The following is a 25,284-nucleotide window of genomic DNA, read 5'->3' as shown; positions in this document are numbered from 1 at the left end:
ACCAGCCCTGATTTTTTAAGTTTTTCTGAGCCTTCTGATGTTTTCATTCTTGTAGTGAACTTTCTCACGCACTTTATGTACATAACTCATTGCTTTGCACTCTTTTATCGAAGGGGAGAAATTTGATGGACTGTTGGTTCATCCAGTGTCGTTGCAGAGGTGGCACTGTCACCCTCCAACCCACTGTCACTTTTGGAAATCTGTAAATGCGGGAGTCAGAAAATAAAAAACCCTTTTCACCTTGGACAAAGCAGCGACTCTGCATCGTGTTGCTTCGTGTCCTTTAGTGAGCACAAAGGGCCAGGAGGGTGAAGCTGTGGGGCAGCAGGGCAGGGAGCAGAGGCTGAGCGTGGTGGAACAGGCAGAGGTGAAATGTGGAGGCAGAAGCAGCGACAGGAGTCCAGAGACAGCAGGGCAGGAGGGTGGGAATGAGAGCAAAAACAAACCCAGCAAGAGCAGAGGCAGAAGTGTGAGCTGAGGAGAGAGCAGAGGTGGTGGGGTCAGAGTGTGGTGGGCTTGGCTCACCCGTTGGAGATTTCAGCAGCTTTTGGGTCTCCCAGCCAACGCACCAAGTGTGGTGGGCTCAGGGCTGCCAGCTCCAGTGCCCTCCCCTCCTGCTCGAGACAGGACGAGGGACAGGCAAAGCAGGCTCCAAACCCTAGAAGGGTATAAAGAACATTTCTTTACAGTAATCGAAGGGGGAAAAAGGAGTAGGACTCAAAGCAGACCCTTCAGGACGCCTCTCTTGTCCCAGTGCACACAGAGCTAACCCCGTTCCCACGGGAGCTGCGGTCCCCACCCCGCACAGGAATGGGGAGCTCATCCCACGGGCAGCTGCTGGCATTTCTGCCCTTGGATTGGCCCCTGCGCAAGGAGCTCAGGAGAGCAAAGACCAGCAGAGCACTCTGAGTTCTGCTTTTGTCACACAACTCACCCACGCCCAGCTTTAGGCTGGTCCCTGCAGCCACCTGGGTGAAAGTCCTATTCTTTATTTCATTTATTATTATTTGGTTTAGTTATTGTAGTTATTTATTTTCGCAAGGAGCTCAGGAGACCAAAGACCAGCAGAGCACTCTGAGTTCTGCTTTTGTCACACAACTCACCCACGCCCAGCTTTAGGCTGGTCCCTGCAGCCACCTGGGTGAAAGTTCTGTTCTTTATTTCATTTATTATTATTTGTTTTAGTTATTGTAGTTATTTATTTGTATTTATGCTCAGCTCTCCAAACCAAATGACAAAATGTGACAAAATCCTGCTGGGAGTGACACTGGGCTGCTCAAGCCTGAGGAGATAAAAATGCTGGGGTTTTTTTTTGTTTTTTTTTTGTTTTTTTTTTATTCTATTGTAGTTATTTATTTTTATTTATTTTATTTATTTGTATTTATTTTATTTATTTGTATTTATTTTATTTATTTTTATTTATTGATTGATTATCTATGGGAACATCAGCTCAGCTCTCCAAACCAAATGACAAAATGTGACAAAATCCTGCTGGGAGTGACACTGGGCTGCTCAAGCCTGAGGAGATAAAAATGCTGGGGTTTTTTTTTGTTTTTTTTTTGTTTTTTTTTTATTTTATTCTATTTTATTTTAATTAAATTTTTGTGATCATATTGTTAACTATATATTATAATAATTATTCTTAGTATAATATTATTATTATTATTACCACATCCCTTGAAGTCAGACTAAATCCAAACACCCAGGAAAGGGAGGGATGGACCCCTCAGTGTGGTGTTTGTACCCATCCTGCTCTGGCAGGGCCCTGCTGGGGCTTGGGCTGATAATCTGGGGATTAAGGACAAGTTTAGGAGCCCAAATCTTTTAGCAGAGAACGTTTTATTCCACAAGTGCTGATTTTATATGGACTCAGTGTCTCTAATTCCTTTGTTGTTGTTGATACTTCCCTCCTGCCTCATCTATTTGGGACCTCACACTTACAAACCTTGCTCTTGTTTTCTTGTTGGGTTTTTTTTGTTTCTTCCAAACTTCCCAACTTTTCCTGTGTTTGCCTTGCTGGAGTCTTGAATAAAATAAATTTTAAATTGCTGGGAAAACCTGATAAATGTCAGAGCTTTTCAGGAGAATTCAGATGAGGGCAGACCTTACATGAAATTATTTGGCTCTGATTTTTGTCCCACAAGAACTAGACCTTGGATTGTTTTGCATAAAACAGACTTCTTAAAATGAAAAGAAATAATTTCAAACCATTCTGGTGGATTCTTTGAATGCATTAATTACTTTCTCTCCTATTTCCAGACTTGTCAAATTGCGAATTTTGGAGTTAAGAGAAAACCACTTGAAAACTCTACCAAAGTAAGTGCTGGGGTATTTACATTTATTCACCTGGAATTTCCAAAAGTACCAAATATTTTGATTGGTAGCAATGCAGTGGTGATGTTTCTGTGATGAGTTGTTGTTTTTTTAATAAAAGAAATTCTACTGAAGATTTTTAGAAAAAAACCCCAACAATTAATGAATCTGTGATATAAAGGAAGATGGACAATGGCTGATCAGCTGAGTGTAACTCAAAAGCCAAAATCTGGCATTTTAAGATGAATATCTGATATTTTAGGATAAATATCTGATATTGTAAGATAAATATCTGATATTTTAGGATAAACAAACAAAACTGGGAGGCTCCAGATGAGCTAACCCTGCTCAGTGAGGCTGTGGCAGCGTTTTCCTCACCAAGGACTCATCTGAAGTGGTGAAAACACCCTCTGGAAATTGTTTTTCCCCCATGGTCTGTCCAGAATTAAATGGTTTGGGCTTTACTGGGTCAGCAGGATGTTGAGTCCCTCTGCTCAGGATTATTTAAGTGGGGATTAAGTGGGAAAAAAGTTATCAAAAGCAGCCTGGAATTCTCAAAGATCCCGGAGTCAATTCCAGCCCTGGGCTGATCCCCCACATGGGGCACCATAAATTATTATTGCTGTTTTTAGTGAAGGGGGGATTATTTTTAAATTAAGAATGATTTCTTGTTTAGATAAACATTAGTCTCAGAATTTGTGAGATTTTACAGGAGTAAGTTGTTGGTTATAGCTTAGGAGTAGTTACAAGTTTCATTATAAGATATTATATATATATGTATGTGTATATATTCTATATTCTATATTCCATATTCTATATTCTACATCATATTTTTATTTTATATTTTATCTTTTATATTTTTTCATTTATAATTTATATAATTTTTTAAACTAATAGACAGTTTTTACAGGGTTTATTCTACTTTTCTGACTTATCACTTTTACTTACTCCTGTTGTACTGTGGATACTTTTGTCTAATGTGTTTTTAACTTACATGCACACACGTTTGTTATAACTTTTAAACTCTAAGCTTCATAAAACTACACTTTTATATTATAAACTCTTCACTATTTTTAATAGAGCTTCTCACTTACTTAAGGCATATTTTACTTATAACTCTGGAAACATAAGTGGATGGGGTTTTTTATTTTTATGTTTTATGTCTGTGTCTGTTTTATGTTTAATGTCTGTGTCTTGTATTTTTTCATTAATCTACTTGTATTTTTACATTAATCTAAGTTTTTTCTAAGGCTGTACATCAAATCTTTTGGTGTCTGTGGAAGTTTTTGGTTTTCCAATTCCCACACCTGGGCAGAGGAAAACCTTCCCAAGGTTCTGGGGGGTTTGTTCCCAAATTCACCTGGAAAATTTGGAGGATTTCAGGGAGCCCCCTGGGGCCTGGTGACTCAGCAGGGTCTGCAGGGAAGAGAATTCCCAGGATTTGCTGCCCTCGCCCTCTGAGTCACGGCCTCCCCAGCAAGCCCTGGCTCTCTGCACAGCTTTGGGTTTTTTGGCAGCAGGGATTGTTTTCCTGCAGGACCTGCTGGGGAAATGACATCCAGTGGATCCTTTCCAAAGGAGCGACTCCCGATGTAGGGGAAAATAAATAAATTTAAAAAAACCAGCAGGATTTCTCCTGGGCTTGAGGATTAATGTGCTCCTTGAGGAGGAGAAGTTGCAGTGCCAAGAAAAGGGCAGGATTCTGCGGGCAGCACGGTCAGAATTTGGGATTTAGTGTGCAAAGTCCCGTCCTAAGGAGCAGTGGGAGTTTGGGGATAAACCAGGAGCTCTCCAGGTGGGAATGAGGGACGGGAGGGCCGGAGGGGTGTGAGGAGCCTGGCAGCCAGGGATCCAAGGGAGCTGTCAGGGAATTCTCTCTGGATGTTTGTGCCTCGGGCAGATTCCACATTCCTCCCGGGGTAAAAGGGAAAATCAGAATAAAATCAGAATATTCCTGATTGCTCTCAGGACTCCAACAGGATGTTCAAGCCCAAAAAATCAGCTTAGGGGTGAAAAAAGGGGGAGAGCTCATTTGGGAAATGGGAAAGGCTGGAGCAGGTCCTGATAGGAAAAACAGGGATTGCACAGTGAAGGGTAAGGGAGGGCCTAAAAATAATATTTATTTTAAATCTTTCTAATATTTTATAACATATAATATTTATTTTTATTTTTTTAAATTATATTTATCTAAAAACCAGAACAGAGGGGAGATATTTCAGTGTTTGTGTGCACTCCCAGGGAAGGTGTTCACTGGGGAAAGTGGGAATTGGGGAAATGGGCTGAAAGCAGCCAGAAATGGGACATTCCACCCCAGTGATGTGACAGCGTGATCCCCAGCTCCTTGATCTCCTCTGCTCTCCTTCATTTGGGTTGCTCTGCTCTGCTCTGTGGGGGTTTTGGGCTGAAATTCCTGAAATAATCAGATTTTCCAGCTCTCTCTTTGCAATCTTCCAAAATATTTCACCCTGGTCCTTCTCCTCCTGCTTGGAGTTAGGAATGAAAGGACTTCATGGACAAGATTATGATGATGGGCTGGGGGTTTATTTTCCTTTTTCCTTTATTTTCCTTTTGTTACAATCACTTATTTGATCTCTCTTAGTTTTCAGCCTTAAAATCTAAACCAGCATTTGAATTCTGGTTTTAACTCCTGATTCTTTTATGCTCTGACTGTGCCCAAACAGAACCCTGTGAAAATAGAGGGTTGATTTCAGCCCTCCAATTTTATTCATTCTTTTTGCTGTCAAAATTCAGATTTTTCCCTTGGAAAGTTGTTGTTTGACTTTCAAATTCAAAATTCAGATTTTTTTCCTTGGCTTTACCTGTTGTGAGCAATGGAATGTAGGAATTTTCTGCTTTGCCTTTTTCTCCAAATCCCTCGAGCTGGGCTGAGTTTCTGGGGTGTTTAGCTGTCCAGGGGGGATAAATTTAGGGAGAAGCTTCACTTTCTCCTGCTATTTTTTGAGATGCTGCTCCACTTTCTCCTGGGTTCCTGATGGGGATGGGAAGTGTTTGCCACACTTTGGCTTTACAAATATTTGCAGCATTCCTGGTGCCCTGTTTTCCTCAAATAGCAGCTCTGGCTGGCTTGGGGAACTCACACCCCCAGCTTCACCACCTTATCAAAATATTGGCAATATTTTGCAATATTTTAATCAGCTGCTGCTACCACCAGGTTTCCCTTGAGGATTTTCCAAGCTGGATCCCTTTGCTGCTCGGGGAAGAGGCTGGGAAATGCATCCCATTGTTTTCTTTGGGAAAAAAAAAGGCTATTCCCATTGTTTTGCTTTAGGAAAAAAAGGCTTTTCTCATTGTTTTGCTTTAGGGAAAAAAAGGCTTTTCCCATTGTTTTGCTTTAGGGAAAAAAAAGGCTTTTCCCATTGCTTCCCTTTGGGAAAAAAGCCTTTTCCTATTTTTAAAGGGGGTGAAGTTGTCTGGAAAATTGATTGTTAATTTTTGAGTTTTAAATTATTTTATAATTTTATTTTGTTTTATTAAATTGTTTTTATTTTAAATAAAATTATTTTATTTTATTAATTGATTAATAATTATTATTAATTATTCTTCATAGAATCCCAGAATTCCAGGCTGGTTTGGGTTGGGAGGGAGCTGAAATCCCATCCAGTTCCATGAACAGGGGCACCTTCCGTGGTCCAGATGAGCTTTAAGCTCTTTTCCATTGGATTCTGGGCTTGTTTTCCAGAGGAAAAGAGAAAATATTCTTTCCCATCTCCTTAGGAATGCTGAATTCCAGGGAAAAACCTGCTGGCCCCAAGTGGTGGGAAGGGAGAACATGGATGACCCTGGGGAACCCCCAGCCTCACCCTCCTGTTTCTGATTTCCGTGCCTTTTAAAAAGCACATTCCACATTTAACAATAATCTCAAAATAAAATCATTTTATTCTGAACCTCGTGGGAATTCCCCCCTCATTGCCCAAAGTTTGCACTCACTCGTGAGTGGAAGGAAAGCTCCAAATGGGATCCCCAGAAAGGTTTGGGGGAAGCCTTTGGCACATTCGTCCTTTAAGCACTGAATATTGACCTGAGCATTTCTCATAACTGCTCCTTCCTATCCACCTCTGCCAAGTGACCCCACGTAAAAACTGTAACGAACCTCTCCACAAGAAAAATATAGGTAATTACAGGAGAGAGACCAAAATAGCAGCAGCTAATGGGAAAATCTGATTTTCCATTGGGAACATCGGCACAGCTTCGTTTTTTCATGGGCCCCCAACTCCCTGAAGTTAATCTGCCCCCACATCAATCTCAGTTTCTGGAATTGTTTATTTGACTGTAGAAATGGCACAACTTTAATGGTTAAAAACCTGCATTTGAAGCTGAATTTACAGTAGAAGCCCCAAAGCAGTTAAAGATGTGTCCAAAAGAATTGGGGATGAAAGACAAATGTTTTATCAATTTGAGTGATTTATTCTCTGAAGAGTTCCAGGATTTAATCATTGAAAAGATATAATAGAGATATCTAACATATTATAATTTATATAATATAGGTAATATATAATGTGTATAATAATTAGAATATTAGTTATAATGATACATGGTGATACATTTCAATGGAGTTTGTTCCCCTGGTTTTGTGGGGTTTATTTCCCTGTTCCTGTGGGGTTTATTTCCTGTTTTTATTGAGTTTATTTCCTATTTCTGTGGCATTTATTTCCTATTTCCTGTGGCGTATATTCCCTGTTTCTCTGGGGTTTATTTTCCTGGTTTTGTGGGTCTTATTGCCCTGCTTCTGTGGGATTTATTTTCCTGTTCCTGTGTGGTTTATTTCCTGTTTCTATGGAGTTTTTTCCTATTTTTGATGAGTTTCTTTCCCTATTTCCATGGAGTTTATTCCCTGTTTCTCTGGGGTTTATTTCCTCTTCCTGTGGAGTTTAATTCCTGCTTTTTGCGAGTTTATTCCCCTGTTTTAACAAAGGAAAAGTGACATTTTCTGGCAATAAAGCAGCAGCAGTGCTCCCAGCACAGCCAGGTTGCAATGCTGAGCCAGGGCTGTGTTTTTCAGCCACAGCCTTTCAACAATAATCACTTTTACCTCTGGTACAAATTGCAGAGATAAAATGGTTGATATTTTAGATCACAGCAATTAAGGCTATGCTAATTTTTTGATTAGGATCTGATTACCTCAAGAGGCCTCTGAACTGCTGTTGCTGTTCATGTTAAATGATTTAATTATTTTTATCCTCTTTTCTCACTGCACCCCCAAACCCAGCGTGGTGTTTGGTTCACTTTGGTCTGTCAGGGCTTAAGGAGAAATTCTGCCCTTGGGATAAAGCCCTGCTCCAGTTTTGTTCATGGAAACAAAGGCAAAAATTGATTTATTAACTTTGAACTTGACTAAATCTGAACCTCAGAGCAGGGGACCTGGCTCAAGAGTCCAAACACTTTCTAGTGGTTTATAAAAAACCACAGCAAATGAATAAATCTCTCTCAAAAAACCACAATTTCGGTTATATTTAATTTCAATAGCATATTGATATAAGATGGGGCATTTTCCCTGGGCAAATGCACAAAAATCTACCAAGATTGTGTTTATTTTAATATGAAAATAACTGTTGCTGGCTTTTGGGTTCAATGACCTCAGTCAATGTCTCAAGGATGGAATATATTGAAATTTGCATCAGCATCAAATTCCTTTTTGCCATCAGAGTATCAGTGCAGCTTCATTTTCATCCCACGGAAAGCTGGCTGACGTTTTGCCAGCTAAAATCTCATTCTGGGTCTTTCCCCACCTGTTCCAGGTCAATGCACAAACTGACTCAGCTGGAGAGGCTCGATCTGGGCAATAATGAGTTCTCCGAGCTGGTAAGGAATGCTCCAGTTTCTGAGGGCAAACCTGGGGGGTTTGGGTGCTCTGTCCACGGGACATTGAACTTTCACTGCAGAGGCTTTGTGGGATCATGGCCTCGGGCAAGGGACACGTTTCCCTCCGACCCAAACCCGTCTGGGACTCTGCAGTTCCAGCAGATGGCAATTTTGGACTCCCTGGGGAGTTTCTGCCCCTAACTCATCCCCAAAAATCAGAATTAATTTCCCTGAGATTGAAATCTTTGGGGAATTTTCCCTGTTGTCGGCACAGGAAGTGAGAGGTGCTGTTCCTTGGGAGCCATGGAAGAACAGGATGAGGGATTGCAGCCCTACAAGGGAATAATTCCTGCAGCTTTAGTTAAAACTGAGATAATTCTACCTCAAACAAGCCCTGAAATGTCACCTGGTGCTACAAAGCTGTAGCAAAGTCTCCACATCTGTTTTATGGAGCAGCTCCCACCCTGTTCCAGGCTGCTCATTTATTCCGTGCAGGAGGAAAGAGAGGATTTAACTCCAATTTTTAATTAAAATCTTCAGCGTGGATAAACAGAGCGAAATTTTCGGAAGAGCTGCTTGGAATTTTAATTGTTGGAATTAAATCCTGCCCGAGTTCAGAGCCTCTCTTCTGAGGGTGGCTTGGGTTTGTGGGGGCTGAAAGGAATTGGACAATATTCCACATATTTCCATGGCAGCCCAGTGATCCCACGAGTGACAGACCAGGAGAGAGGTGATCCCTTCCTCCTGTTAGGGCCAGAACTCCCAAGTTTACTCATTTTTCAGCAAAAACAGAGGAACTGGAATGAAATTCCAGGAGCCGGATGGGCCAAGAGGCCAAGGCACAGTGGGAATGTGCAGGAATGTCTCAGGAAAGGTGGTGCTAGTCTAACTCACACCTGGAAAAAAGGATTAAAAGCACCTGTTTTCATGGATTCTGAACATTGACTTGGGTTTCCATAGAAATTCCCTTTTAGTGGAGGAAGGTGAGTGGGTGGTGTGGGAGAGCCTCATTTCTCTGGGGTCCTGGGGCTGCTGTGACTTTCCCTTGGGGCTGGAGAGCTCTGTGCCCTTCCTGATGGAGCCACGGGCACGGGGCTGCCACGGCCAAAATGAGCTTCTCTTCATTTCTTTTCTGCTCATTTCTTTTCTGTTCATTTCTTTTCTGCTCTGCCCACCCACCCTGCTGGGATCAGGGCTCCCTGGAATGCCACTTTGGCTCCCTGAAGAGCAGCTGTCACCAAGGAAGGGAAGAGGCAGCTCCTGTCACTCCAGGAGCAGCAATTCCCAAAGTTTGGCACCTCCCTGCTTCCTTCTGGGGAGTCAAACCTGGGGGAGGAGGAGGAGGAGCAGCAGCTGTGCCTGGAGCAGGCAGCAGCTCTGCCAGGTTTGGCTCCAGAGGTCCAGGAGCCTGCAGCAAGGATCTGGGAGAAATCCAGGAGGGGAATAGGGAGGGGAGGAAAAGGAAAGAGGATGAAATAGGATGTGACTTTCTCAGGAATTCCTGTGAGCCTTCCACTCTGACTCAGTCCAAGGAAGCTTTTCTGTAGGGAGAGGGTGGTCAGACCCTGGGACAGGCTCCTGGGAAGGGACATTTGGGCAATTCCCTGAATAATATCCTTTAAGGTCTGGTCAGACTGAACTGGTCAGGCAGCTGGACTGGGTGCTCAGTGTAGAACCCTTCCAGCTGGTTCCCTTCTGCTCTGTTCCTGTTCCTATTCTATTCCTGTTGCTATTCTATTCTGTTCTATTTTATTCTATTCTGTCCTATTCCTATTCCTTTTCTGTCCTATCCCTATTCCCATTCCACTCTCTTCCAACTGTAGCAACCTAAAATGAGAATATTCCCCAAACAGGCCCAAACCAAAGCATTTCTAACACAGACAAATGAGTTTTTAATGGCACTTTAATACCAACCCATCCACGAGATCTGGATCATGGTGGGCCATAATGTGGAATATTCCGTGGTGCTCCACAACAATGGGAAATTCCATCATCCTGGGAAATCATAATCCCAGGAATTCCCCATCACAGTGTGCTCTGCACAGCCCAGGAACAGGTCTTGAAGAAAGGTGTCTGTTAATGAGAGGGATTGAAAAGCAAATTAAAGTTGAGAGGAGAAATTATGATTATCCATAATGACCTCAGCCCATGAACACTCCAGAGGGATAAAGAAACATTAATCAGCACAAGAACAAATAGTATCAAATGCCCATTAATCAATTCAGGCTGGAAATGAGAAGTGGTTTTAATCATCGAAGGACAGTGGAATTTCAATGGAATTAACAGAGGCAAAATAAATCATCTTTAAAACGCTCACCACTAGTTTTTAATAGGAGCTCATTACATGGAGATGTGGAAAACAAGGGGTGAGCTCTCCTGTTCATCAGCTTTGTTCTTACCTGCTGAGGCATCAGGAGCTTCTCCCACCATTCCCTGGGCGGGTGGAAAATCAGATTTCCTCTGGGAATGGCAACATTCCAAACCAGACCACGCGGGCTAACTCCAGGTCTCTCTTGGGGTCTGGAGGTCCATTTGCTTCTGCCTGTGCTGGAATCATTCCAGGGCAATTGTTCTGCTTCCAAAGGCCGATTTGGAATGGAATTCTTCATGGAATATTTCATGGAGCGTTTAATACCAGGTTCTGACAGGCTTTGGAAAAAAATCTCTGTAACCTGGGAGGGCAAAGGCAAATTCTGAGTGTTGGTTTGCTGAGGAAAGTGTTTTATGGGAAAGGAAAACACTGCTGAGGAAACCTGGGAATGTTTGTGGCCTGGATTTGTAATTCTGGGATTTCACAGCTGTAAGGAGAGAGGAGTGATTTGGGGAATTGCCTTTTTTAGCTCCTCTCACTGATAGCCCAAAAAGAATAAAACAGATGAAAGTTTGGTTCTTCTCTGCAGGTTTTCTCAGTGCCCATTTTCTCCTGTGCATTCTGTGTCCTGGCTGTGCCAGCTGCAGGTGTTAAACCTCCCCAGGACGTGTCCTTTGGGCTCATTTCTTTTGCAAAAGGTTCTTAAATTTTACAAGTTCTGACAAGGAGCAGCAGTGGTTAAATGGCACGAAGGGAATGTTCTCTTCTTGTCCTTGAACACCAGGAAGGCTGAGGTGGGGTGTGAAAAACCAGAGGGAAGTGAAGAGGGAAGCTTTATGTTTTTAAGAAAACGTTGATTTTTATTGAACTAAAGACACATTGCTTTACTTAGCTGTCCCTAATTGTTTATTCTTTTCCTCAGCCTGAGGTTCTTGAACAAATCCAGAACCTGAAGGAGTTGTGGATGGACAATAATTCCTTGCAAGTGCTACCTGGGGTATGGACATTTATTCTAGGGAATTATTGGGTGATTTGGTGATTCCCTGTTTGCCTGGCAGGGAACACCTGCCTGTGCATTTCCTGGGGTGGGTGCAGAGAGTCATTAATTTATTTATTTATTCATATAAAAGTTTTGGGATGGTTCAACACAGAAAAGCTCCACCTGCCTGGTGGAAGGTGGGAATTGGGAATATCCCTTGGATCTGTGTCCAGATGGGGAAGCACCTCAGCTGCATGCCCAGGAATGCCAAATCCCAGCAGATTTAATGAATTTGGAGCACATTAATTAACCGGGGGGGTTAATTCTGTTCCTTTGAGGCTGAGCCCAGCCCGGCCCTGCCGCAGGGAGAGCAGCGATCCGAAGGGCGCTGAGATAACTCCAGATCAGCTGATTTGTGTGTTTGTCTCTAATTAACGCTCTAATTAACAGCTCTATCTGCTCAAGTAACTCTGTCTCACGTGCTATTAAGTCTATAGGGAAGTTAAAACAGCTCGTGTACCTGGATGTGTCCAAAAACAGGATCGAGACGGTCGACCTGGACATCTCGGGCTGTGAGGGGCTGGAGGATCTCCTCCTCTCCTCCAACATGCTGCAGCAGCTGCCAGATTCCATAGGTGAGGGAAGGTCTGGGATTCCTCTCCGTTTGATAGATTTTTTTTTTGGTATTGTTTTAATTTTTAAAATTTTTTTTATTTTTATTTTTTGAAATACGGGATTTTCTAATCTTGGAGCAAGGCCTGCCATTCAATCCCAAAGGAGGCAGAAAATGATGTCTGGACAGTCTCATGTCTCATTTTGTAAAGTCAGGAGCAGAATTCCCTGGTTGGAAGGAATTGGTCCACCTGGTTTGCTGTTTTAAGGAAAAGAAGCCAAGAAGGGCAGAATTAATTTCATTTAAATGTAAAAATCAGTCTGAGAGTGAGGATGGGATTGCTGCTCACTCACAGTGGGAAAATGAAATAAAAAGGAAATAATTCAAACTATGAAATTTTATTTTGACTGTTTTACGTGCATGGAATTCCTGGATTATTTAGGATCACACCCCTCTGTCCATTAGGATATTTCCTTTCAGTCCTGAGCCCTTTTCCCTTTCCCTTTGAACAAGGAACTGTAAGATTTCTCAATTTGAAATCAATTTACTCAGATTCCAACATGGATTGCTAACTAATGCTGCTAATTATTGACACTCTTACTGGGTGTCTTCTCCTCCTCTTTTCCACCTTGTTCTTCTACATCTCCTCATCAATCCCAGGATTTTTGTTCCCCCAGACTGGTTTTTAGAGGGCATTTAGCAGGAATAAATCCATGTGGAATGACACTCCCCAAAATCCAGGGCAGAGCTGTTCAGGGTTACACACCATTGCTCGTGGGGTTCCAGGAGATCTCCATGGGAGAAGTTTATCCATCATTTCTTCCTGCAGGATTGTTGAAGAGACTGACAACCCTGAAAGTGGATGACAACCAGCTCACCATCCTGCCCAATGCCATTGGAAAGTGAGTCCAAGTTTCATCAGTTTTAATTAAAATACCTTTCCCCTTCTGCTCAAGGAGTGTGGGCTTTCAAATAGAAAATAAGACAAATATACTTTGAATTATGAAATAATTTCCAGCCCCCAGGTTGTGACAATTAAATTTGGAGTACCACTTTTTATCCTGAGGATTTTTCAGTGCAAGGGGGAAGAAGGTAAAATATATCCAATTTTCCAAGAGGAAAACCAAGGTTTGGGTCTGAATCAACTTGGATGAGCAGAGAAGGGAAAGCAGAAGAATTTGGGGGAAATCCATCTGTTTCCATGGCAACAGCCAGGGCTTGGAGCTCACAAGGCTCTGGCTGTGGCCTCACAGGGATGGAGAGTTCCTAAAATATGACAGAAACCTCTGTGGGGAAGCCAGGAGGATTCCAGGGGCTGGGATCATGGGAAGCTCTCTGGTGTGGGGTCTCACATGGCTCTGCCCCCTTCTGCTGAGGGGCTGCAGCTTGGTGCCTTCCAAAATCCTCCAGAATGATCCCATCCCACCCCTGCCAGGGCAGGGACACCTCCCACCATCCCAGGCTGCTCCACGCCCTCACCCTGGCCTGTTTCAATAAGAATTTTGCTTTTTGTGATGCCATTTGGGACAAATAATCCATATTTGTGACCTGTTCCAGCTGCACACACTGAAAGCCCACGTTGGCTCATCCTTGGAGTGTTTTAGATTTGTGGGATTTTCATGGGGAGCATTAAAAGCTGGTGATGGGAATCACTGAAGGACAAATCCTTGCTCCCCAAATCTCTTTTTCTCCTCCAAGTGAAAGCTCAAAAGGCTCCAAGATCTCCTGGATGCTGCAAAAAGATGGATTTAAATCCAGCTTCAGCAATTTTGGGACTCGGGTTCTAAAACCCTTTAAACCTTTTTTTTTTTTTTTTTTTTTTTTTATTTTTTAAGGGGAAATTCCCCCTTTTTAACCAGTATCTCTCAGTGTTTGCCACGGAGCCTTATTTCCATTTCCAAGCCACTGCTCCAAAGTGGAATTGCAGAGCAGCTGGGATCACCTGGGCTCTCCACCTTGTGTGGAGCCCCTGGCTGTGCTTTTCCTGTGAAAAATTCCCTCTCCTCTATCGGGGGCAGAGTGTCCCACGTCACAGGGAACTCAGCTTTCTGACTCATCCCTCTGGATGGGTTCCCCATCCCTCTGGATGGGTTCCTCATCCCTCTGGATGGGTTCCTCATCCCTCTGGATGGGTTCCTCATCCCTCTGGATGGGTTCCTGCCGGGTCTCTTCCTCCGAAATTCCAGTGGTGGAACCCCCCCGAGGCTGTCCCTGTGCCAGGGGTGGGCAGTGTGGAGGGGGAGCATTCCCTCTGGGATTGTTCCAGGAGAGCACTCCGTGCTGGCTCCGTGCTCTGCTGGGCAGTTCCACCCTCATTTTTTGGGATTTCTCAGCCCGTGGTGGATCCCAGAGCACACGACAGGCCCGGCTTAACCAAACACTCCACACAAAGCCAGGGATTCCCGTGAATTCCCTGGTGCAGCCAAAGGCTGGAGATGCTCCCCGTGGGATCTGGGGGGTGGGAAGGTGCCAGGGGGAATTTGGGACCCCCAGCAAGGCCTGGGGCAGTGTTTGGGGCACGGGTCCAGTCTGTGCCAGAGCAGATCCGTGCTCCCGGGTTTGAGCAGGATCTGGAGTGGAAGAACCAGAGGGAATGGAGCTGGAAGGGCTGAGATCAGTGACTAGGAGCAGGACAGGGAGGGCACAGCTGAAGCTGTGGCTGCCCCGTCCCTGGAAGTGCCCCAGGCTTCCCAGGGGAGCAGTTACAGGGAGTTCTGGGGGTTCCCTGGGAGGAACAATCCCTGCTTTCATCTGGCATCAAACCTGAAAGATCTTTTCAATTAAGAAACTGAAATAAAGGTGAATTAGATACAGAGTGAAGACCCAAACCTGCAAATTGTGAATCCTGTGAATCCTACAGAACAAGGTCTGTGGAAGGTGTGGTCAGAGCTAACTTCTTAACAGATCCTCCAAAATATTTGGGGAAAAAACAGAGAATCCACTGACAAGTCCCTCAGGTAGTGGTCAGGGAGATGGGAAATTTTAGGAATAAATGATTGGCTGTTATTTAACCTTACTCTGATTAAAGTTCTTGAGAGTAAGAGGTGGAAGGTGAGGAGCAAAGGGGGCAGAGGAGCTGGCTGGTGGCACTTGTGATGCTCACACAGCTTTCACTCGAAGGATTTTAATTTGCAGTCTCATTTTAGAAGATTAGGAAATATTTCTTTAGAGTACTTTAATGTATGTCTATAACCTGTGTATTTAATATGTATATTTGTATATCTCACTCTGTAATGTGCAGTACATCCCTATATCCCCTCTGGAATATATTCCCAGTCCCCTCAGTGGTGTCTGGTGACCCAGATCCCAGACTTCAACCCTTAAACCTGACACTTGGGCTACCAAACATTAAATTCTTGCTTCCATGACCTTGGTGGCCCTGATCTCTGTCTGAAGTCCTTGGAATCCATGTTCTTCAATATCTTCAATATCCCAGAAAATCTGAATGGCAGCGTGGGCAAACCAAACAGCCAAATCCCATTGTTATAGCCTCCTGCCAGGGAAACCACGGAGTGATTTGGGTTGGGATGGACCTCAAAGCCCGTCCAGGGCCACCAGGGACACCTTCCACTGTCCCAGGGTGCTCCAGCCTGGCCTGGGACACTGCCAGGGATCCAGGGCAGCCCCAGCAGACCTCCCCTGGGTGTTCCCTCTCTGGAGCTGGTGAGGCTCCCAGAGCTTTGGGGCTGTTAATTTGGTGATGCAGACCCTGCAGGGCCACTAACGAGGGGTTTCCCATTCCAGCCTGTCCCTGCTGGAGGAATTTGACTGCAGCTGCAACGAGCTGGAGTCGCTGCCCTCCACCATCGGGTACCTGCACAACCTGCGCACCCTGGCTGTGGACGAGAACTTCCTGCCGGAGCTGCCCAGAGAGGTGAGAGCTGCTCCCTGCCCCTTCCAGGCTGGGATGGCCTGGGCAGCAGCACCCCCTCCCTGGGATGTCCTATGGGAGCCAGCATCCCCTCCCTGGGATGGCCTGGGGGGCCAGCACCCCATCCCTGGGATGTCCTATGGGAGTCAGCATCCCATCCCTGGGGTGGCCTGGGGGGCCAGCATCCCATCCCATTCCTGAGATGTCCCATGGGAGCCAGAATCCCATTTTCCCATTATCCCATCCCATCCCTGCCCTGGGATGTCCCCTGGGATCCAGAATCCCATCCCATTATCCCATCCCATCCCATTATCCCATCCCATCCCATTACCCCATCCCATTATCCCATCATCCCAATCCCATCATCCCATCCCATCCCAATCCCATTACCCCATCATCCCAATCCCCTCATCCCAATCCCCTCATCCCAATCCCCTCATCCCAATCCCCTCATCCCATCCCATCCCAATCCCATTATCCCATCCCAATCCCATCCCATCCCATCCCATCCCTGTGAGGAGCCCCAGGTGTTCCCTGAGGTTCCTGCCAGCAGGAAAATGTCATTTTCTGGTTAAATTTTGGATTTCCTGCCTTTCGTGGCTTTCAGTAAAACCCAATTTAGCACCTCCCAACACAAAAAGTGATAATAAGCATTCCCAAGTTTGGGGTTCCGTCATTTGGGCTTTTCCCTTCCCGCAGATTGGGAGCTGTAAGAACGTGACTGTGATGTCCCTGCGCTCCAACAAACTGGAATTTCTGCCTGATGAGATTGGCCAGATGCAGAAGCTGAGGGTTCATCCCAATCCCCTCATCCCAATCCCCTCATCCCAATCCCCTCATCCCAATCCCCTCATCCCAATCCCCTCATCCCATCCCATCCCAATCCCATTATCCCATCCCATTATCCCATCCCATCATCCCTGTGAGGAACCCCAGGTGTTCCCTGAGGTTCCTGCCAGCAGGAAAATGTCATTTTCTGGTTAAATTTTGGATTTCCTGCCTTTCGTGGCTTTCAGTAAAACCCAATTTAGCACCTCCCGACACAAAAAGTGATAATAAGCATTCCCAAGTTTGGGGTTCCGTCATTTGGGCTTTTCCCTTCCCGCAGATTGGGAGCTGTAAGAACGTGACTGTGATGTCCCTGCGCTCCAACAAACTGGAATTTCTGCCTGATGAGATTGGCCAGATGCAGAAGCTGAGGGTGTTAAATCTGAGCGATAACAGGTACAGTTCACCGCACTTTTTTTAGCCAATTTAAGAAATTGGGTTTTTAATTTAAACTTTTCCTTTGAGGTCTTTATAAAGATACATTTCTCTAAAATATATTTTAAAATTAAAAATATATTTAGAATTCTAGTTTTAAAAGAGTATTGCTATCATTTAATTTATTTAAGCTATAAGAATCTTGGGGTTTTTTCCTTAATCTTTGTGGTTTGGTCTCAGCTCCTTTGACATCCAAAGAAAAACTTCAAGAAAACTGAGTGAGGCCAAAATCTGAATCTTGGTGTGTTTTAATAGCTTCAAACACATTTCTTTCTTTTATCTCCTGCTGTTTCCATTAAAAAAAAAAAGGTATTTTCTATAGGTTTGTAATATTTATGATTAAAAAGCTGATACCCAGGGAACCAGGAAACAGGAATTATCCTGCATCCACTGAAATCCAAGGAATATTTTTCATTTCCTCCAGCAGAGTTTTTTTATTGTCAAACCCCAGATTCGTTTGTCCTTATGCACAGGACTGTGCTTAGATGAGAAACAGAATGCTTCAGATGAGCTGTCCTTGATCCCTGCCCTGTGCTGCCAAGGCACATGGGAAACCTGAATTTCCTTGGGGTTTATCCGTGTGGATGTGCTCTCCCTTTCAGAGACCCCTTCCAGTCCAGTCCTGATTTTGTGTTCTGTTCAGAAACGTGGGAATCACTTCTGTGGGATGCAGGGGCTGAGTCTGGCACCAAAGGGCTTTTCCTCCTGGTTTTTCCCTAATCTCATCTAGGATTCGGTTCTTCCAGTGCTCCTGTGGTCACTCCCAAAATCTGGGAGAGCCTCAGTCCATGGCTGGGCCAGGCCATGGGCTGGGAAAGAGCAGGGTTAGGTGGGAAATGGGGAAGGAATTCTTGGATGTGAGGGTGGGGAGGCCCTGGAATGGAATTCCCAGATCCCTGGGCAGGCTGGAGCAGCCTGGATCATGGAAGGGGTCGATGGGATGGGATTTGGGGTCTCTCCCAACCCAACCCACCCTGGATTCCATGATTCTATAAAAACAGCCTGTTGAGAAGGAGTTATGGCAAAACCTTCAATGAAGATTCCACAAATATCCTGCCATCCATTCCCATTCCCACTCCCAGATCCCTTTCAGGAAATTGTGTTTAAATGTCTCATTAAAATGCTGGGGTGTTTTTTCCCTGCTCCATTTAATTTTGTCATTTAGGTTCACTATGAATATTTATCTTATTTCAATCTTTAGTCTGACATTCCGACAAAAATGAATTTTCCATCATCTTGGAATATTTCTGTTCCAAACCTCCAGTGTCCAATAAAGGGAGCTCTGTGAGTGACTCTGAGGTTCCTCTAAAGCTCCCTGGGACCAAGATTTTTTCTTTTTTCTGTCTTATATGTGTAATTTTATTACACTATAACCAAATGAAAATATCAGTGTCTCCTCAGTGCCAAAGGATGTGGTGTCAGCAGTTCTACTTTCCAAACAGAGCTATTAATGTGGAATATTAATCAGATTAATAATAATAAGAAGAAGAATAATAACAATAACAGGAACATTGATAAAACATTGCATTTTAGTAAAATTGATTTTGAAAGCAGTGAAATTTTAGCTATTTCAGTGTGACAAACATGCTGCATACAAATCTTCAAATAAATTACTTTGGAAACGAAGGGTTCACCTTGTCCCAATATTCTCCTTTACAGGCTGAAGAATTTGCCCTTCACTTTTACCAAACTCAAAGAACTGGCAGCCTTGTGGCTTTCTGACAACCAGGTAATGCCTTTCAGTAGTCCCATTTTCCTTAGGAAAGGGGCTGTCAGTGAACCCTGTCACTCAATACAAGATTTAGAAGAATTTTGGAAGGGTTTGCTCCCAGCCCAGCTGGAGATTTCCATATCCAGCCATAAATCCTGCTGGGTGTCATTTTTACCATGGAAAAATCACTTTTTCAGGATTTATTTTACCAGGATCAGCTTCTGCCTCCTTACCAAAGTAGTAAATAAAGGGCAAAAGTAGCACAGGAGTATTTTTGAAGTAGAAATTCAAGATGCTTGTTCCCAAACTCGTTATTATCCTGTTCCCACCCTTTGCTCCATCTGCTCCTCTCTCCTTGGCTTCCTCTTCCCTTTTCCCACCCATTCTCCCATCCCTGCACATTTTAAACTCCACTGCAGTCAGGCAGAGTTCAAACAAGTCAAAGCTGCACGAGGACTCTGGGTCTTGCTTTGGAGAAAACTCATTTCTGTGCCTTTGAAATCTGAGGGGGCCTTTTTGTCGTTCCAGGACTCTGGTTTATAGCAGATATTCTTTGGGATTCTATTTTAAACCAAATTATGCAACAGGAACCCTGAGAAATGCAACGGTTCCAGCAGCAGCTGAGCCCTAAAATAAGTCTGAAATGTACATTTAGTTTTAGAGCCGAGCCAAAAATGTGAAAGCTGAAAGGGAGGGGTAATAGAAAATTATGATTAAATTTTAATGTGTTAAATGAGGATTCTTGGGGGTTTTGCATCTAAAAATTTGCATTTTAAAAAATAACATTGCCTGGCTGTGCAGCCCAGGCACAGAACACCCCCAGCCCTTTAAATATGCGACATTTTCCAGCATTTTGACTTTCCTGTGGCACAGCAAGGATTGATTTCCACTCTCTGGGCTGTGACAGTCACTCCTGGAGCAGAGTGACTTTGGGTAGAGCAAAGCAGTGTTCAAACATCCCCAGCTGCAGTGAAACCCTGCAGGAATTCCCAGGGAATGCTCCTTGGGGATTCTGCTGTGCCCTGCACCAGCTTTACTCCCAGGTGAACTGCCAGCCACCAGGAATTTACTCCTCATCGTTAATTAACTCTTCGTTAGGCCTGGCTTAAAACGCATCCCAGGGGGTGTTTAAGAGCAGGTCTGCTCCCTGACACCAGGAATTTACTCCTCATCGTTAATTAACTCTTCGTTAGGCCTGGCTTAAAACGCATCCCAGGGGTTAAGAGCAGGTCTGCCCCCTGATCCTTTCCCCTTGGGGCAGCAGGCAGGACTCCCCTGTCCCGTTCTGCTGGGAATGCCAGGAGCTGCAGGGAAGGCACAGCAGGCTCTGCTCCCCTGCAGCCACGGGGAGCTGAGTTCCTGCAGAGCTGCAGCCAGCCCGCTGCTCCCTGAGCAGGGCAAGCTGCAGCTGCCAGCTGCCAGCAGCTAATGCATGTGGTGCCATTCTGGTGGTGGTGTCATTGTTGTTATTGTTATTATTGTTGTTACTACTATTATTATTATTATTATTATTGTTGTTGTTGTTATTGTTATTATCATTATTATTATCATCATCATTATCATTATCCTTATTATTATTATTTTATTATGTTGCTATTATTCCATTATTATTATTATTGGTATTATTGTTGTTATTATTATTATCATTGTCCTGTTGTTCTTCTTATTATTATCATCATCATCATTATCCCATTATTATTATTGTTGTTATTATTGTTGTTATTGTCATTATTATCTTAACTGTCCCGTTATTATTGTTGTTGTTATTGTTTTATTGTTATTATGTTATTTTTGTTGTTGTTATTATCCGGTTGTTGTTGTTATTATTATTGTTGCTATTAGTGTTAATATTGTTGTTGTTTTTACTCTTATTGTTGTTATTGTTATTGTTGTTGTTATTGTTATTATTGTTATTACTGTTTTTTTATTATCCCATTATTGTTATTGTTGTTGTTATTGTTATTACTGTTTTTTTATATCCCATTATTGTTATTATTGTTGTTGTTGTTGTTATTGTCGTTATTGTCGTTATTGATGTTATATTGTCATTATTATCTTAACTGTCCCGTTATTATTGTTGTTGTTATTGTTTTATTGTTATTATGTTATTTTTGTTGTTGTTATTATCCGGTTGTTGTTGTTATTATTATTGTTGCTATTAGTGTTAATATTGTTGTTGTTTTTACTCTTATTGTTGTTATTGTTATTGTTGTTGTTATTGTTATTATTGTTATTACTGTTTTTTTATTATCCCATTATTGTTATTGTTGTTGTTGTTATTGTTGTTGTTGTTATTGTTGTTATTGTCGTTACTGTCGTTATTGATGTTGTTGTCGTTGTTGTCGTTGTTGTCATTATTGATATTGTTGTTATTGTTGTTGTTGTCGTTATTGATGTTATTGATGTTACTGTTGTTACTGATGTTATTGATGTTATTGTTGTTATTGTCGTTGTTGTCGTTGTTGTCGTTGTTGTCATTATTGATATTGTTGTTATTGTTGTTGTTGTCGTTATTGATGTTATTGTCGTTATTGATGTTATTGATGTTATTGTCATTATTGTTGTTATTGATGTTACTGTTGTTATTGATGTTATTGTCGTTATTGTCGTTATTGATGTTATTGTCATTACTGTTGTTATTGATGTTACTGTTGTTATTGATGTTATTGATGTTACTGTTGTTATTGATGTTATTGATGTTATTGCCGTCATTGCCATCCCTGCCGTTCTCATGCCTGTGCTCCCACCCCGCAGTCCAAGGCGCTGATCCCGCTGCAGACGGAGGCGCACCCCGAGACCAAGCAGCGAGTGCTCACCAACTACATGTTCCCGCAGCAGCCGCGCAGCGACGAAGGTACAGCCCTGTGCTCCTGCTGCGGGACAGCCCTGCGCGGGACAGCCCCGGCGTGCCCGGCTGCCAGGCTGGCCTTCTGATGGACATCTCTGACTGACACTGCCACACTGGCATCTCTGACTGACATCTCTGACTGACACTGCCACACTGGCATTTCTCATTGACACTGTCACACTGGCATTTCTGACTGACACTGCCAGACTGACGTTTCTGATTGACACTTTCTGACTGACGCTGCCACACTGACATTTCTGATTGACACTTTCAGATTTACACTTTCACACTGACATCTCTGATTGACACTGTCAGATCTACACTGTCACACTGGCCTTTCTGATTGACACTTTCAGATTTACACTTTCACACTGACATCTCTGATTGACACTGTCAGATTTACACTTTCACACTGACATTTGTGATTGACACTTTCAGATTTACACTGCCACACTGATATCTTCTGATTGACAATTTCAGTCTGACATTTTCTGATTGCCACTTCCAGACTGTTACTTTCTGATTTACAATTTCTGATTTACACTTTCAGACTGATATTTTCTGATTTATGCTTTCAGACTGACATTTTCACATTGACATTTTCTGATTGACACTTTCAGATTTACGTTTTCACATTGACATTTTCAGATTTACGATTTCAGGCTGACATTTTCTGATTTACCCTTTCCCCCTGCCGTTTCCTGAGCCCCTCTTCCTTTCAGAGAGAGGCTTTGCAGTGGCACTCTGAGCCCAGCTCTTTCCCCCTGCCGTTTCCTGAGCCCCTCTTCCTTTCAGAGAGGCTTTGCAGGAGCACTCTGAGCCCAGCTGTGGGTGTGCAGGAATTCTGGCTCCGGGCAGGAGCTGGGAATGTCCAGCTCCATGCTGTGGAGGCTCAGGGCTCACAGACTCGGCTGGACTGAGGCTTTGCTCCTCCCACAGCTCCACTAAATTCACATTTTCCCTCTGCCCCTCTGCCCCAAGCCCTGCTGGTGCTTCCCACCCCTCTCATCCCACTTTTGTTCACAACCCTGCAGTGGTTTCTCATTCCCCCTCGAGTTTCCAATCAATCACCCGGGTGACCAAGCAGGAAAATGCGTTTGGATCGTTCCCACCTCCCTTTCCCATTCCCTGCAGATTTCCAGTCGGACAGTGACAGTTTCAACCCCACTCTCTGGGAGGAGCAGAGGCAGCAGAGGATGACTGTGGCCTTTGAGTTCGAGGACAAGAAGGAGGAGGAGGAGAATCCAGGGAAAGTCAAGGTGAGTACTGCTGGATCTGCTCTGGGATTTGCTTATTGTGGGCAGGGTTCAATATGCAGGCCTTGAATTGAGCTGGGTTTGGGTTTGAAGGTCACATTCCTGCTCTGTCCCAAGGGGAATTGAGACAGAATTGCTGTCCAACTTTTTTATTTACATACTATATTTATTTACATATTATATTTATTTACATATTATATTTATTTACATATTATATTATATTATATTATATTATATTATATTATATTATATTATATTATATTATATTATATTATATTATATTATATTATATTATATTATATTATATTATATTATATTATATTATACTATGTTTATTGTGTTATGTTATATTTATTATATTTATTATGTTAGATTTATTATGTTAGATATATTGTCTTAGATTTATTATATTATTTCTACATAATTACTGTCCAACCACTGCTTTTTCAGGAATATTTGAATCCCACAGGGGATCCCATATTCCTCTCAAAGCAGAAGTCAATGAGGGCTTTTGCAGCCTCGTGGAATGTGCAGTGGAGAGGGCATTACCTGTGAAAAATGAAGTTCAAAGCACGAATTTCCTCCCCCAGTTGGGTGAAATTAATGTTCTTGCAGAGTTCTCCATCAATCAGCTGCATTGTCAGGAGGATATTTCCAAACCTGTCAGCCTTTACATGCCATGGAAATCTCTCTTTCTTGAATAATATCAAGGAATTATCCCACACTTCAACCCTGCAGATTTCTAACTGTGGTAGAACACCCAGGGTAAAATGTAGGGTCAGAGATAAAATCATCTGAGGAGATTTAAATCAGATTTTACTTCTCAAAATAGCAGTTCTCTTGTCAATAGCATTTTAACACCCCATTGAAAACTTGGTGGAAATTCTTCATTTTTCTTTCCAATATTTTTCCCAGTTGGGAATTTCTCTCCAGCTCCTGTGCCCAGAGCTAATGGATTCTTCTGCTTTAGTGAAACAGAAAATTAATCCAAAAGCAGCCTTCACCTCACAATAAATAGATTAAAGTGGAATTTTACCCTGGATGAATTGCAGGTTTATGGGTCACGCATGGAAAACAGCATCTGGGAAAGTTTTCTGTTGTTCCACAACTTTTATCAGAATTTTCCCCAGGGGTGACATGGCTGGAGGTTTCAACATGAGCATTTTTTGCAGTTCCACCAGAGCTTTAAGAGATAAATTTAAACAAATATAAATTCTCAACAGGCAGTAACCAACACTGCAGCATGTCATAGCAGCAGCAGAAGTTTTCACTTTTCATCTCTCATCAAACTGAACTTTCAGCCAGACAGAGGTAAAATAGATTTGATAATTGGGATTGTTCAATAGGTTTTTTTCCATTAAGGATTTTGAGCTCTGAAAATTCTCTCTTCAGGGTCAGGCTGCTTTTGATGTAGCCCTGGAAAGGGATTGGCAGGGAATACAGATTTCCTCTGGGATGGGGATGTGGATCCGAGGGAAAGGTCTGCATCCCACTGCTGTCCCCACCAGAGCTGCAGCAGCTTGGCACTTTGCTATGAACGCTCCCAGGGAGGTGAAACCCCTGCTGCAATCCCAGTTTGGGGCTGTCTGTCTCTCCCAGCCTGCAGTCCCTCCTCCCTGCTGGAGCTGCTGAGGATGTGCTCTGTGCCCTGCCCTCACGGCATGGCCTGAGCTCTGGGAGACACCAAGTGCCTCTTTAGGCCGCCCCTGAGCACCACTTCATTCAGCCAGAGCTGAAGCAGAGCGTTTAGTGCTGCCTTCCAGACTTGATCTGTCTTGTTCTGTTGGAGTTCTTTATTAAAAGTGACATCCCACTCACAGATTGTAACATTTTCTGTTCTACCCCGTGACATTTATTCTCTCCTGGCTCGGATCTGCATGCCAGCACTTGACACAGTTTTATTTACCAAATCAATCATGCTTTTGCCTCTGAAATATTCCTATGGACAGACCATTTCCAGCTAATTCCAAAACTGTGTTTTTCCTGCTCGTTGGGAATTTAAATCCAGCAGCTCTGGCAGGGAGCTGTTCAAACCAGCTCATCCACACCACCAGGTAGAAGCTGCTGCGTGCTCAATTTCAGATCCTTTATCACCAGCAGGAATTTGAAGTTTCCCAGCCTCGTCACCCTGAGACACTCTGGGAAAGTTGGGAAGTTCAGAGTAGTGGGGTTTTCCAGGAAATCTGTGTGTCTGTCAGCCTGTCAGAGCTCAGCCAGGCCTTGGGCACTCGCTGGAGAGCTCCTGTGGCAGAGAAGAGCCCCAGACACCCGGCTGGGTGTGAGCACCATCCATCCCCAG

The 25,284-nt window shown here is 43.5% G+C and overlaps 1 protein-coding gene across 1 annotated transcript in view; it reads left to right on the top strand.

Moving 5' to 3' along the window:
• The window catches only part of LRRC7 (leucine rich repeat containing 7), a 91,211-nt gene that overhangs the window by 45,852 nt on the left and 20,075 nt on the right, over nt 1-25,284 (top strand). Inside the window, exons 6-15 of the mRNA XM_039710927.1 lie at nt 2,260-2,316; nt 8,070-8,133; nt 11,367-11,441; nt 11,914-12,058; nt 12,866-12,938; nt 15,781-15,910; nt 17,016-17,131; nt 18,830-18,899; nt 21,636-21,735; nt 22,864-22,988. Coding sequence (XP_039566861.1) covers nt 2,260-2,316; nt 8,070-8,133; nt 11,367-11,441; nt 11,914-12,058; nt 12,866-12,938; nt 15,781-15,910; nt 17,016-17,131; nt 18,830-18,899; nt 21,636-21,735; nt 22,864-22,988 — 955 coding nt within the window. The remainder of the gene's footprint in view (nt 1-2,259; nt 2,317-8,069; nt 8,134-11,366; nt 11,442-11,913; nt 12,059-12,865; nt 12,939-15,780; nt 15,911-17,015; nt 17,132-18,829; nt 18,900-21,635; nt 21,736-22,863; nt 22,989-25,284) is intronic.

This window comes from Passer montanus, unplaced genomic scaffold, assembly GCF_014805655.1.
Source record: "Passer montanus isolate IOZ18808 unplaced genomic scaffold, ASM1480565v1 scaffold238, whole genome shotgun sequence".
Classification (NCBI taxonomy): domain Eukaryota; kingdom Metazoa; phylum Chordata; class Aves; order Passeriformes; family Passeridae; genus Passer; species Passer montanus.
Note: the sequence above shows the minus strand (reverse complement) of the source record. Positions and strands in the feature narration are given on the sequence as shown.